The sequence below is a fragment of the Hypoxylon fragiforme genome, assembly GCF_022984875.1.
Source record: "Hypoxylon fragiforme strain CBS 206.31 chromosome Unknown GGS25scaffold_3, whole genome shotgun sequence".
Classification (NCBI taxonomy): Eukaryota; Fungi; Ascomycota; class Sordariomycetes; order Xylariales; family Hypoxylaceae; genus Hypoxylon; species Hypoxylon fragiforme.
Genome location: NW_026054758.1, coordinates 1,702,001 through 1,714,876, shown reverse-complemented (window position 1 = coordinate 1,714,876; position 12,876 = coordinate 1,702,001). Strand labels below are relative to the sequence as shown.

Here is a 12,876-nt window from a genome sequence, read left to right as displayed (position 1 = left end):
AATTAGGCCCGGTACGGCGGTACCAAGGTACGTGTCGCTCAGGTTACTGTAGAAATCACAGAGTTTGAGCTGGCGCAAGAGTCAAGTCACACAACAGACAGTATCATTTGATGTTTTTTTTATTTAAAGTGAAATCAACCTTATCGATTCGATCCCGTCATTTGTAAGTTGCGTCTGCGTTAGCTAGTCTGCATACGCCGTACATCCATTCATCCATCATCCACTCTCATACACCAGTAAGTTAGCACATTAAATCTTTATCCTACCAACTGTCTACCAATATCTACCAACGCAATACCACGCAACACAATCACCCATTGAACACACCATACCTTAAAATATATACACTTGATACATACATCAGCAAGCTGGACCACCCCGCTGACGAAATTCTTTTTGATACAGTCTTCATTTTCAACCATCTGTTTCTCCACTCACACTTCACTTCCACTTCCACTTCCACTTCCACTTTCACTCCAACCTCTTCATGATCAAACCATAGGTATCTACAGAACCTACCAACTTACCTACTAGATTAGACAAGGAGCAAACCTAATCCTGGATTTCGACCATTCACCACCGCTTTTTTTGTACTTTCAATTACCAACTTTGATACAAACCGTCCAACACCCTTCTACTTGAAATCTTGTACCGAAATTCCTCGTATTTAACAACTCTATCGTTCATCGAACTCCACAAACCCTTACCGTCTACAATAATCATACGTTCACCTGTTCCCGATGGCTACCTCCGACCCCGTTCAGTCATCAGCTATGGTTGCGACCGCTAGTAGAACTAGCCGGCTATCTCCCCAGCCTCAAACCAAACGCGACAAGAAGCGCCAGGTCTTGAATGACCGATTAGCCCTTCTGGCTGATAAGTTCAGTCGCGACAAAGATAAGCACTACCGTGACGAGCTCCAAAAAATCCAGATCGACGTGAACCTCGTCAGCCGAGTCGATCCTTACGCCGACCGACCTCTCGATGCGATTGATCGCGAATACCAAGATATCCAGCAGAGTGCCAATGCCCTGCAACCTTCGGGCACCGCCAGTAATGGTAGCCCTAAACGAAGCCTGCTTGAAATGGCAGGTCCTACATTCTCTGAATGGGTCCATCAAGTAGAAGACCTTGTCGAACATCGCGATTACGAGATGACATGCCAACAGGTGCGCTATCCCGATCTTTCCCATCTCCTCCTGCCTTTGAAGCAAGCGAGTTCGTTTACTAATCCACCTACCTACCTGTATTAGATGGAGTACGAGAGAAAGCTTCACGTGCTCGAGAAGACCCGCCTTTACAAGATTGACCTGGCGAGACGAGAACACAAAACTCTGTCTAACACCCTCCGAGATCGTCTCATCAACGCCATCACCGCCAAGAAATACCGATTGGGTAAAGAGAAGGAAGCTTTAGATATCTCAGATAGCTCTGCTCTTCTTCTACACCCCAATCAGTTCAGCCTTACCAACCCTGCAAGCCCCGGTGGAACACACGGCAAGCGAAATACCCGACTGCGAAGAGAAATGGAGGAGCTCCCAGGCTTCTCGGAGAACAAAAAGAGGAAGCGGAACGCAGTCGATGACGAAGGATCTCCCGCCCCTAAGAGAGGAGCTCTTGATAACACAAATACTACACCTTTCTGGTCGAGTGATAAGGTTAGGGGCTTACGAAAGGAGACTGGCCCAGTCTACAGCGTCGAGAAGCTGTTCACTGACAAGGAACTGGCCATGACGTACAATGCTGCTGCCCTAGCAGCTCACAAGCACCATTTACTCCGCCGCGACACTAACGGCAATATCATCACGCCTGACGAAAGTGTGACTGGAAATGGGGACGCTATGGACGACGATGATGCGTCTGCTGTCAACATGGAACGGCAAATTTCGCATACTACACGAAGCACTCGAGGACATGGCCAGCAAAACTTTCACGACGACCAAGCGACTGGATTGGAAGCATTGGCCCATCTCGATTTGCCCGGTAACCTAGACAAGGTGGCTGGAGCAGAGCCTAAGCTCCCTCCGCTTGTTCATTCACAATATTCAAAACCTTATAGAAGGGATGAATCCAACACTCCACCAACGCTGAACGAGGCTGATCGAGACAAGGATCTCGCTGTCATGAAGCTGTATAAAACTTACCAGAGCCATCACGGTGTCGGATCCAATCTTGATCACAACAATGGCGGTCGGAAGCTCCTCGAAGCTATGGCGCCGCCAGCGCACAAATCCAAGTACGTGGCGTATGTACAGGGCCCACGACCCTCTACCGAAGCACTCTCCGAATCTCTGGGCATTCAGGATAGCGACATGAGAGATGCCCCGGTTGTGGATGTAGAGAGTACCGGTAACACTGGAACAGCCAAAGACGTTTCGACAACAGCTAAAGACTCCCCTTCTGCGGCTAAGGATGCGGTAGGAGTTCCGATGAGTCGGCAAAGCAGCCTCGGAGGTGTTGCTATGAGTCGATCAGGAAGCGCACGTGGAAAACGTAAAGCGTGATCATCTTTTTGAGAGCGTTTCGTTGCGCCAATGGTACGGAAATGGTAGAAGCTTCAAGGCCCCATGATGGAAATGAGGAGTGCGTGAAGCATGGGCAGGTGAATTTATTGCATAGACCTTAGAGGCGCATTTAGGGTTATGATAGGTACGGATTGGCCTAATAGGGACAGGCGTTAAAAGGAAGGTGTACATTATGGAACGATTACTACTATTTAGGTGTTCCGGGTTGCAATAGCAAGCGATACAAATACCAAGCGCAACTCCCGCGCGATATAACCAAAAACTACCCATGATACATATGTGACTAGGTGACTAGCAATATTGCGAATCATTTCTTTTATGGCCCGAAAACCAAGGTTCGGACCTCGATACTTTCCCTCCCCTCGGCATCCACCCTCGTCCTAGGGTCCTCAAAAGCTGAATGGGGCACTCTCCCACCCGCAACGCCACTCCCTTCCTTCAGACTCTCACTGTCGAAGCACTCCAGCAGCAGGCGCTCGTCGCCCGTCATCCCGCTGAGATAGTACCACTGCTGGCTGGGGTTATACGCTATCGCGGCCGTCTGGCCGACGTACCCGTTCGGGTAGCGGTGCTCGACGGGGATGACGTCATCCTGGCTCAGCGACGCGCTGGAGCCGAAGGCCAGCGGCATGGACTCGACCGGGTTCTTGTTGAGCGTGCGCCAGACGTTGACGATGCGGTAGCGCCCGCGCAGCAGGGCCTCGGCCTCGTCGGGGTCGGCGACGTGGCGCCGCACGCGCTGCGCGGCGGAGGTCGCCGTCTGGTCGATGTGCGCGAGCTGCACGGCGCGGCGCGGGGCGGAGGGGTCGGCGCGGCGGATGGTGTGGTCGAAGATGACGACGCGTGTGCTGCCTGGGATGGAGGAGAGGAGCAGCTGCTCGACTTCGGGGTAGTAGTGCGCCGCGATGGAGGCGTCGTCCGTGAAGTTGGATGCTGAGGACCCCTCCTGCACCTGCTCCTCTTTGGAAGGGAGGACGCCCGAGATTACTTGGAAGGCGTCCCGGTCGAGCGTGAATTCTGATTCTCGGCCCCGGATGTCGCTGATGCGGACGGGGTGCGCTTCTTGCGCTAGGTTGCGCTGCGGTTGGCCGGCGGGAGGCGTGTCGACGTAGTTGAAGGCGACGGTGCCGGGCGCGGGCCGGATGGTGAAGTTTAGGTTCGCGGTTACGGGACCCCGCGGGACGGGGGAGGCTGTGATGGCCATTTTTGGTGGGTTTGTTTACTACGGGTGGGCTTGAGGTATGTAGATTGCAATGAGTTTTTGATATACAGAGGTTGATGTACAGAGGTATGTAGACAATAAGATAGGTAGCAGTTTGAAGTTATGATATTTGCTACTTAGTGCAGGTATCTACCTATATATATATATATATATATACCTACACGACGAGCAGAAGTCATATTATGTAAAACAGAGGCGATTTCAAATCAAGGGAGGCTTCGGATAGATACCATGAATCACGCCATACCTCTCTCACACCGGAGAGGAGAAGTTCTTTGATATATGGGTGGATGGGGATGGGATGGACGGGGAATAGGTACTACCTATGCAAGCTCAAACCTTGGGCTTATGCAACGTAAGCGATGTGGCTATTTCTAAGGCGAATCTAGACAATTCGAACTCCAACCAATGTTGAACATGCGGTACATGATGATTTTGGAGACTGTACATATATGTACTACATAATCTTTGAAAGCAGATATGTACATGTAGGTTATGACGTCGCGGAAACTCCGTCGGGTGTATTAATAAGCGGCGGGAGAACTCTAGCTAAATAGCTTTTTTGATTGGTTGAATGCGTTCAATGCGAGCCGCCGATGGGTCATCTGTGTGGTTTGGCGGGGTACATGGATGCATTGCTTGATGGATGCTTGAAATTCCTTGAATGCTTCATTGCTTCCCGCTTTTTAACCGAAGATTTCCCATTGAGGAACCTAGCCTTATCAGCCTTGGCTTTACGGGGCCTATCAGAACTGTCAGGCAACTCAGGCCAACTCAGGTCGCGCTAGTGTGAACGCTTTGCGGCTTTGCACCACTTAAAGTAAACAAACTGCTTCTTTAGGTTTTGTTCGGCAGGCCAAAGTCACTTTTATCGGCGCGTAACATACGTACGTACCTTGGTATGTGAGCATTGCATCAATTTGCATGTCTGCATGTTGCATGCTATCTTTATATCCTCTTTTCGTCTCTTATCAACAGCACACCAACAATTGAATGCCATGATTGTATGATTAGCCTCGGCTGTAACCTCACTTTTTAATCATTCTTTGTTTTACACATCTATTGACTGACCACTTAGCTACTTATCTAGTAGTAGTAGATACTTAGTTAATGGTTGATATATACCCTTTGCTAATTCCCGATTGTTCATGGATGACACACCATCGTCACCCGACCCGCTCGGGGACGAACCCCCAAGCTCGGCGCTTCCAGTCACACGCCGAACCGATCATACCCTTCCACACCACGACTTTTCGATGCCGAGAAGCTCGCCGAGAAAGAGCTCACCCATAAGGACATCTCCTAGAAAGCGAACCTTTGAGCTTGACGTCGGCAATGAACTCTCGCCTCAGAAGATACTCGTTACTGTCGAAGCGGAAGAAGCGTTGAGGAGGGGCATAGGTCGCAAATTATTTCAATCATCCTCACCCATACGGCAGAATCGTCAGGCGGAAGCTATCACCACCACCACGGTGCCGTTGAACGATGAGATAGAGAATGAAGCTACACCGCGTCGACGCGGCCGGCCGCGACGGACGAGCAATGGCACCCCCATGCCAAAGGGAAAGAAGAGAGCGGGCACACCTCTGCAGAAGTCAGCGAAGTCGACGCGACGGAAAGGCGACCCGGAATCCGAGGCGAGCGCGTATAATGACACTCCGATAGAGCCTATGGCAGCCCCAGCAGCATCGAAGCCGAAGACGAGAGCTCGGAAGACGCCGCAGAAGACGGCTACCACCCAGGCCGTTCCATCGTCACAAGTTTCTACTATTGGAGGATCGAAGAGGAAGCGTGGGCGCCCACGAAAAGCCATGATGCCGGATGAGGTTGCTATCCTTGCCGATACGATCGATCAATCTGCTGGCAATATAGCGAATCCTAGCACTCTTCGGTCAGTCCAAGAAGACGTGGAGAACTTGCCACCATTAGCGTCGGACACAATCCTCGACTTCCTCGAGGAGGAGGCAGGCCGACAAGACACGCCTCGCGGGAATAGAGGGAACAGAGAGAACTTTCTAGATGAGATGGGCAGTGATAGGGATAGGACCCCGAGGCCAGGGAATATATCTAGCCCACATGAAGCAGATCGCACGTCTTACCAAGACAGGCTGGACGACAATCAGGATTTAGGCATGAGTGAAGATTATCCACCATTGCCAGAGCCTCAGAGCGATGTAGAGTCCGACTTCGGGGATGATCATAATATACCTGGTAGCGGACAAGACACGCACGCGTCTGACTTTAGCATGATAGCTGTCGAATCACTCCCCTCGTTCCAAGCGAATAGAAGCGCCTTTCCATCCGATCCTCCTGAGATGGGCGATGAGACGAATATGATTATTAATCAAACTTTGGAGTCATTGCGCAGAAGTACTCAGACGGAAGGGGAATATCAGTCGCCAGGACAACTAAACAGGGACAACTCACACGCAGACGAAGGTCGCTCGGGAACACACTATAGCTTATTGGCAAACCCAAGTTTAATGAGGCGGTCGAAAAGTCCAAGAAGACAGAAACCACTCCCTTTGAGCCGCCAAGTCTTTGCTGGCAAAGCATCTCAGGGAGACAATTCTTTTTCGAGCAGCATCCAAGGCAGTACTCTCCGCTCAGCGACACCAAAGCGATTTTCTATGATGCCAAGGCAGGCTGAGACCCAACACGAAGATGTTGAAGCAGCTGAAGGATATGAAGATTCGTTTTCCGAGATACCTGAGGCGATTCTTGATGCTGCCACTCCGAGGCCTCCGGCACGTACGACAACGCATCTGGAGGGTGAGACTTCCCAAGGCCAGGCAAGCACTGAAAGTAGGAACGCCGGACCGGGTTTCGAGTCAAACAGACTGCCAACCCCTGATGATACGTCTTCCTCGATCGCTGGCTCTAAAAGGGCTCAAGAAGATGATATCGGCACATCTTCAAGACCTCAATCCGCCGCCGCCGCCGCCGCCCCCCCGCCGAACTCGGGCTTCCAATCATCACCCCCTATTATCAATCGGCCACGAGCTATGGACTTTGGGCCGTCTCAACTAGACCAAGAGATAAGAAACACACCAGGACTTCGAGACTCTTCTCCTCGGTTACCGCCTTCTAGCAAAGGGCCTGTAGAACCAACCCGATCCTTAGAGCCTCCTCAAACTAGTAGGCCGTCTCTCTCGCCAATTGTGCGGGTTGGGCGGACTCTTCAGAATGTCATGTCCGACAGGCCATCCCCTGAACCCCGCGAAGGCAGTCTCGGGAGCCCATTTAGAGGGGCCGCCAATGATTCTTCGCGACAATTCACTTCAGATCAATCTGGACCAGTATCTATGCCTGACTCACCCACGCCAGCAACAGATCATGGTATCCCTACCCAGTTCAACCCTCGATCCGCACTCAGAATACCGCCTACTCTCATTCAAAGTGCGAGATCCAACTTATCTCGTGGTCAGCCAACAGCTCAAAGTAATGCCATAGGCGCCGTCTCAAATCCCTTTGGCCCAAATATCAACGGCCGTTTGGAACCTGAAGCACCGAGAAGACCGTCCTATGACGCTGGCGAAACATCCCATGCTAGCCGATCAGCCTTTAATCCATCGGTGGCTAGTTCGGCCAGAGGAATGCCATCGAGTGATAATGAAGTGATGAGTTGGCCCGCAGATAGCGATAATCGCCAGGAAGAATTGGATCAAATACCAAATACGCAGCCGATGCGTTCGCAAAACTCGGGCTTTTTTGGTACTCGCCGTTCCAGTGTCAGTCAAGCGCCAGATGCCAACTTCGAAATCGGCGGAGAACGTGATATGACAGAAGAGCAGCAACATGAAATGGAGGCAGACGACAACAATGAGTTGCCGAGTTTTGAAGAGGATGATGACCTATGGGACATCGAGGCTTCACGGCCAACCCCCAAAGCACGGGACGCAACAAGAAGCTCGCGGCAGCCAGAGGACCCACGCACTCGCCGAATCAAAGTCCCAAGTCCCTGGAAAAGAACTAGCAGGAGACTGATTTATAGGGAGGATATTGCAAGCCCTTCTCAAATAGAGATTGGGGAGAGCCCGCAAAGCGATGCGGAGGGTGCCCCATCACGCCGCAAGCCACGGGCTTCGGATGCTTCGATGATACTGAGAAGGGAATCTGGGTTTATGAGCATGGCTGATCGCTCGTCTCCTCAACCTGAAGATGAAGAACTCGAAATTCTACTCGATAGCCAGGATCCTAGATCCGAAGCTTATATGCAGGATCCACGATCCGAAGCCGAAGCCGAAGCCGATCCAGGACCTGGGCCTGAAAGTGAGGATTTGGGGTCTCAGTTAGATCTAGGATCTCAAGTAGATCTTCCGGGAAAGCCAACTGCAACTGCGGAAACTTCCGAGTATTCAATGCTAGCTCGACAGCCCCAGGAAGCCCCCAGTACTCAAAAGAAGCCTGGTTCTGCCAAGTCCCGGCTTTTTGGCGGGTTCGATATCATGTCTTTCTTCTCATCCCCAGCCACGCTACCTACGAAGGTCACGGAAACTAAACAAGCCAACACAAGCCGTAATCTCGACAAGGCCTCACAATCTACCCTTCAGCAACCACAGCTCAAGAGATTGGAAGAGGCGCCACCGCCGCCACCACAGCCCAAGGAACCGCAACGATCTATTTGGTCTACGGGACTGTTTTCTTCCATGGCTCAAAATAACCCTCCGCCTAGCTCGGAAAGACGGTCCAGTGTCTTGTCACCGGTGGGTGACTTACCGCCGCATGACCCGGAGCCAGAGTCCGACGAAGGATCATCACTTTCGCCAGCCCCATCCTATTCACCTGAACCTGAAGAGCCTGATTCGCCAGAGCCGGAATACTCTGAACCTGAAGAGCCTGAATCACCGGAGCCGGAGCCGGAGCCGGAGCACTCTGATTCCCCAGAATATCCTCCATCTAATTCGCCCGAACCTGCTTCTCCGGAACCAGCGGAGCCGTCACCTCAACCAACTGAACCGTCGCCTCAACCTTCAACCCCTGAGCGTCAAGTTTATCCACCTATTGAACAGAAGCAAAATTTCACGCCACTACCAGGTCAATCCGGTGACTCTCTTTTTAGACGTGGACCATCCGTTGCCAGTAGTCAGCACGATGACGCCGATGCTCAACCCCGAAGTGACGAACTACAAGAATCTTCGATCATGACGGACGGCACAGATTATGAGCGCTTGCCTCCGAGGGAAAAGCCATCCCGGTGGGATAGGACACTCTCGCCAGCCAAGTCGTGCTTCCGTTCTCCACTAAAACCGACCACACCCGGACGTGTTGTGGCTTTTACTGGCGGTCCACTTTCTCCTATTCAGGCACAGGCTCAGGCTCCTACTATACAGGCGCAAGCTCAGGCCGAACATCAAATTACCGGTAGTCAAAGGGGTGGTGGCATCGTTTTCCATCGCCCTCCTCTCTTTGAGCCCCTTCACCCTGCTCCCGAAGTTCGGGAAACCGAAACGGTAGTGTCTACGTCGAAACTCTCTAACGCCACAGCTCGTCGCAATAGTATCGTTGAAGCGGCTACGACGATTGGGGCGCGTGCGAGACAAGCATTAAATAGTTTTGCAAATATTAGGCCGGCCGTGAGGTTACCACCACCCATTTCTTCACACCACGAAACAAACACGGCTCCTACTATTACTACCTCTACCTCTACCTCTACCTCTACCTCTACCTCTACCTCTACCAACGCCCCTACAAGACTCTCGCCTAAAATAGCAGCACGTCGGGCAGAGCGGGCCCTATCATCGCGATCTACGGCATACCTCTCACAAACCGAATGGACACGCCCTCATTGGGTTCGTCTAGATGAGATGCTTCAACTCCGCCGGCGCGATCCCTTGCGGTTCAAGCAGGAGATCCCTCTCCCAACTAACAGCCGCCGTCGCCCCCTCGCCTCACTTCTCGGCAAGGAGGTCGCGGCCCAAGGCGCTAGTATCGTCCTGGAGCCGTGGCACCTGGAGGTTGTCGAGGCGTTCCGGCTCGAAGTCGGTGGGTGGGACGAGCGGGCCCTGGCAAAACGGGTCTTCGCGTTGATCGTTGGCGAGGAAAGGAGAAGGAATGGGAAGACTGCTGGGTCTAGGAGGACGGAAAGCGGCGTTGCTACTTGAGAAAGAAGGGGGACGTAATTCATTTGCTATTACTACGAATTAGCTGGGAAGAATTACCTACATCTTCCAAGGACAAAGCGTATGCTTCTACTGCTACTGACTACCTATCCGTGATTTCGTTTTGTTCCCAGTCAACTTGGTCGAGCACCCCGGGTCGAGTACTCACTCACATATTTATCATGCATACCTATGTACCATACATGCACTTCCTTGCATTTTTTTTTCCTTCTTGTTTTGTTATTATTTGCTTTTCATTGCTGCTGCTGCTGTTGCTGCTGCTGTATTATAGCCGGCGTTTATGGTTCAAAAGGAACGAAAGGAAGGGAGGCAGGCAGGCAGGCAGGCGCTTTAGTTATGCTATTTGGCCAACACACATTTATCGGGAAAGGGAGTATGGGGGGGGCAAGGTTTGAGGTTTCGAGGTTTGAGGTCAATAGGTAGGTACATAGCTAGGTAATAGCTAATAGCTAAGCAAGATAGATGAATATTGGAAGATTGGTAGGTTAGATAGGTACCTACCTAACCTGACCTACATGCCTATGTGCTTATGTGCTTATGTGCCTGTTTCTGCTTCTAGATCCTCTTATGTACGTGTCTACTCCTCTCAAGGAGGAGGTTGAGGTTGAAGTCCTCGTTTGCATGATAAGAGAATGGGAAGGGAAAAAAGGCGGGTGTTGATTTATATTGTCTGTCTGATTATAAGGGGGGGAAGGGGGGAGGAAGCAAGTTGATCTTGTAGTTCGGTTCGGGCTGGTCTGGTGTGGTCTGATCTGATCTAGCTGGGAGTTCAAAGGCATCGATCGAATCAAGGTGGTTTAACACTCTCATACCTACCTCCTGAAAGATAGGGGCCAGGGGTTACCTACCTAGTAGAAAAGGCAACGACAACATTATTCAAGAAATAGCATTCACAATTCACATCACACACAAATAGATATACTCCTAGAACCCAAACAGCAAAGCAAAGCAATGGCACACATAACACAATAATGGAGGCGTCTAGGGTCCTAACAATTGACGTCGATCGAGGCTTAATATCTTTCTTTTTCTTTATTTCTTTTTGATAAGGCCCCGTCGGCTGGTTGCTGCTGTATCTACCTCTGGTAAGTAAGTACCTGGGTAATCTAGTCATATTACAACGGCAGGGCAAACCATGCCTGCCACTGCATGCCCCGTCCTCATCTCATCTCCCTTCTATTCGTTGCAAGGTCGTGCGCGTCCGCCTCGGGGGGTTCCTTTCCCTCGCCTCTCCGACTTCAAAGCTAGGTAGATAGGTCACCCACTACTCGAGCATAGAAGCTTGGTTAGTGTAGAGCACATCGACGACGTTGCTCAACTTCTCGATGGTCTGGAGAGCAGCATCGTATGATTCGTCGCGCTGCGTCTCGTCGAAGATAATCAGGCAGCCAGCGCCCTGGTCGAGCACACCGATGATAACCTTGTCTAGAATCATTTGGGAAAGTTTGCGCTCCACCTGCTGAGTGTCGAGGCCCACCATCTTCGCAATGTGAGCAATCTCGACGCGGCTGAAGGGCTCGATAACCTTGATTAGATTCTGCTCAAGCATGGCGTCGTACAGGCGGCGCAAGTGGTTACGGATAAAGGCGTCGCTGCCTAGTTCGTATCGGTATGCTGCTAACGCGCGTTCGTACTCTTCCAGAGAGCGGTTCGAGTGTGCGCGTGCGATAGCCTTCATAGCCTCGAGATTCTGGCCGGCGTACTTCTGTGCCTGCTTCGACGCCATCAGGTTGTTTACATCATCAACCAAGTTCAGCATGATTTTGCATAATAGCATGTACTGCAACGCAGCGGTAGCCTTAGCAGGCTCATCCTGGGTGTGATAACCATCGAGGGCCTCGATGAAGTAGGAGAATGCTGTGTTGAAGTCCTGATCCATAGTATGTAACATACCCGACTGCATATCTAAGTTGGCTTGGAGTAAGGGAGGGGTGTATACGGAGGCGGCGCTTGTTCTGGCGCTCGTGAGAGCAGCGCGGGCCTTGGAGTTGTTGCCCAATGCATGGTATACCCTTGACTCTAGCAGTTGAACCTCCACCAGCACTAACTTGTCGTCGAGGCGCTTCAGTTCGCGCAATAAGCCGTTGATGAGGGTTAGGGCGTCGTAGTATGATTGCTTGGCCATATATAAGGCAACGAGTCTCGTCTCGAGATTTTGGCGCAGGAAACTTCGTCTCTCGGAGGTAGCCCATTCTATGCATGATTTGGTAACACCGATCTGGATGTCGGTAGTATTCGGGATAGCGTCGAAAAGGTCAAGGAGTTGACGAACTACGTAGGAAGGATATTAGAAGAGGGCTCGTGCTATACAGTGACGATCTGGTATATAGGTTTATACAACGTACCCAACTTGGCTGTCTTGGCTTTCGCAAAGCTTGAGAGGACAGTTCTGCTAGTGGTAACGAGGTCGACAAGATCCTTCGGCTTCCTAAGACACAAACAGTCAGTCAGCCAAATATAGACACAGCGGGCAAAACTAATATGACCAGAGCTTTACTCACTTCTCATCCCGATACAGCTCACCCAAACTTATGAGAGCGGTTTCATATTCCTTGATAGCTGCGTCCGAGGTAACTGAGGGGGGTTTAGATATGAAATCCTTGTAGATAGCTTCAGCTTTTCGCGGGTCGGTGCTGGCAAGCGATTGCGCTTCCTTCACAGACTGCTTCGTCGCAGCCATGTTGATGTTGTGCGTACTCGGAAAGAGGTGAAGATTGATAAAGATCAGATAGATGTTGGAAATAGAAAAGTAAAGTTTATGTTCGGTTATTGGATCAAATTAGGAGTCGCGTGGTTGCGAATTGGCATGAAATATGTAAAGATACAAAAGGTGCTACTTAACATACAGTACTAGGTAGTACTAAGGTATTGGAAGGTATGCCTTCTGAAGCTCAACGGGCAGCGACTGCAGCTCCAGCCTTGCCATTCGTTATTAAAGTGGGGACAGTTACTGACGCAGCTCACCCTGCCTAGACTAGTATGCCGGAGTAATTCCAGCTTCCGTTCC

The 12,876-nt window shown here is 51.1% G+C and overlaps 5 protein-coding genes across 5 annotated transcripts; 3 read left to right on the top strand and 2 right to left on the bottom strand.

Moving 5' to 3' along the window:
* Window positions 1-47: 47 nt before the first annotated feature.
* Window positions 48-2,753, top strand: GGS25DRAFT_481404 (Sds3-like-domain-containing protein). The gene is made up of 2 exons (XM_049260179.1): window positions 48-1,169; window positions 1,254-2,753. Exons 1-2 carry the CDS (start codon window positions 741-743, stop codon window positions 2,502-2,504), a joined length of 1,680 nt encoding a protein of 559 aa, XP_049118872.1. The 5' UTR covers window positions 48-740; the 3' UTR covers window positions 2,505-2,753.
* Window positions 2,754-4,197, bottom strand: GGS25DRAFT_481402 (uncharacterized protein). Its single transcript, XM_049260178.1, has one exon. It carries the CDS (start codon window positions 3,727-3,729, stop codon window positions 2,842-2,844), a length of 888 nt encoding a protein of 295 aa, XP_049118871.1. The 5' UTR covers window positions 3,730-4,197; the 3' UTR covers window positions 2,754-2,841.
* Window positions 4,198-4,556: 359 nt separating this feature from the next.
* GGS25DRAFT_181901 (uncharacterized protein) lies at window positions 4,557-9,946 on the top strand. Its single transcript, XM_049256636.1, has 2 exons — window positions 4,557-4,751; window positions 4,826-9,946. Exon 2 carries the CDS (start codon window positions 4,896-4,898, stop codon window positions 9,849-9,851), a length of 4,956 nt encoding a protein of 1,651 aa, XP_049118870.1. The 5' UTR covers window positions 4,557-4,751; window positions 4,826-4,895; the 3' UTR covers window positions 9,852-9,946.
* GGS25DRAFT_181892 (uncharacterized protein) lies at window positions 9,932-10,385 on the top strand. The gene has a single exon (XM_049256635.1). It carries the CDS (start codon window positions 10,041-10,043, stop codon window positions 10,290-10,292), a length of 252 nt encoding a protein of 83 aa, XP_049118869.1. The 5' UTR covers window positions 9,932-10,040; the 3' UTR covers window positions 10,293-10,385.
* Window positions 10,386-11,024: 639 nt separating this feature from the next.
* GGS25DRAFT_181828 (PCI-domain-containing protein) lies at window positions 11,025-12,812 on the bottom strand. Its single transcript, XM_049256633.1, has 3 exons — window positions 12,371-12,812; window positions 12,215-12,297; window positions 11,025-12,140 (listed from the first exon to the last, which is right to left on the bottom strand). The coding sequence occupies exons 1-3, from the start codon at window positions 12,547-12,549 to the stop codon at window positions 11,134-11,136; spliced, it is 1,269 nt and encodes a 422-aa protein (XP_049118868.1). The 5' UTR covers window positions 12,550-12,812; the 3' UTR covers window positions 11,025-11,133.
* Window positions 12,813-12,876: the final 64 nt, after the last annotated feature.

Excerpts from the sequence above, each read along its gene's own strand:
- GGS25DRAFT_481404 (XM_049260179.1), top strand. The coding sequence starts at position 741 with ATGGCTACCTCCGACCCCGTTCAGTCATCAGCTATGGTTGCGACCGCT. Across the intron at positions 1,170-1,253 it reads ACGAGATGACATGCCAACAG|ATGGAGTACGAGAGAAAGCT; the intron begins GTGCGCTATCCC and ends TACCTGTATTAG.
- GGS25DRAFT_181828 (XM_049256633.1), bottom strand. The coding sequence starts at position 12,549 with ATGGCTGCGACGAAGCAGTCTGTGAAGGAAGCGCAATCGCTTGCCAGC. Across the intron at positions 12,298-12,370 it reads GAGCTGTATCGGGATGAGAA|GAAGCCGAAGGATCTTGTCG; the intron begins GTGAGTAAAGCT and ends TTTGTGTCTTAG. Across the intron at positions 12,141-12,214 it reads AGCCAAGACAGCCAAGTTGG|TTCGTCAACTCCTTGACCTT; the intron begins GTACGTTGTATA and ends CTTCCTACGTAG.
- GGS25DRAFT_181892 (XM_049256635.1), top strand. The coding sequence starts at position 10,041 with ATGTACCATACATGCACTTCCTTGCATTTTTTTTTCCTTCTTGTTTTG.
- GGS25DRAFT_181901 (XM_049256636.1), top strand. The coding sequence starts at position 4,896 with ATGGATGACACACCATCGTCACCCGACCCGCTCGGGGACGAACCCCCA.
- GGS25DRAFT_481402 (XM_049260178.1), bottom strand. The coding sequence starts at position 3,729 with ATGGCCATCACAGCCTCCCCCGTCCCGCGGGGTCCCGTAACCGCGAAC.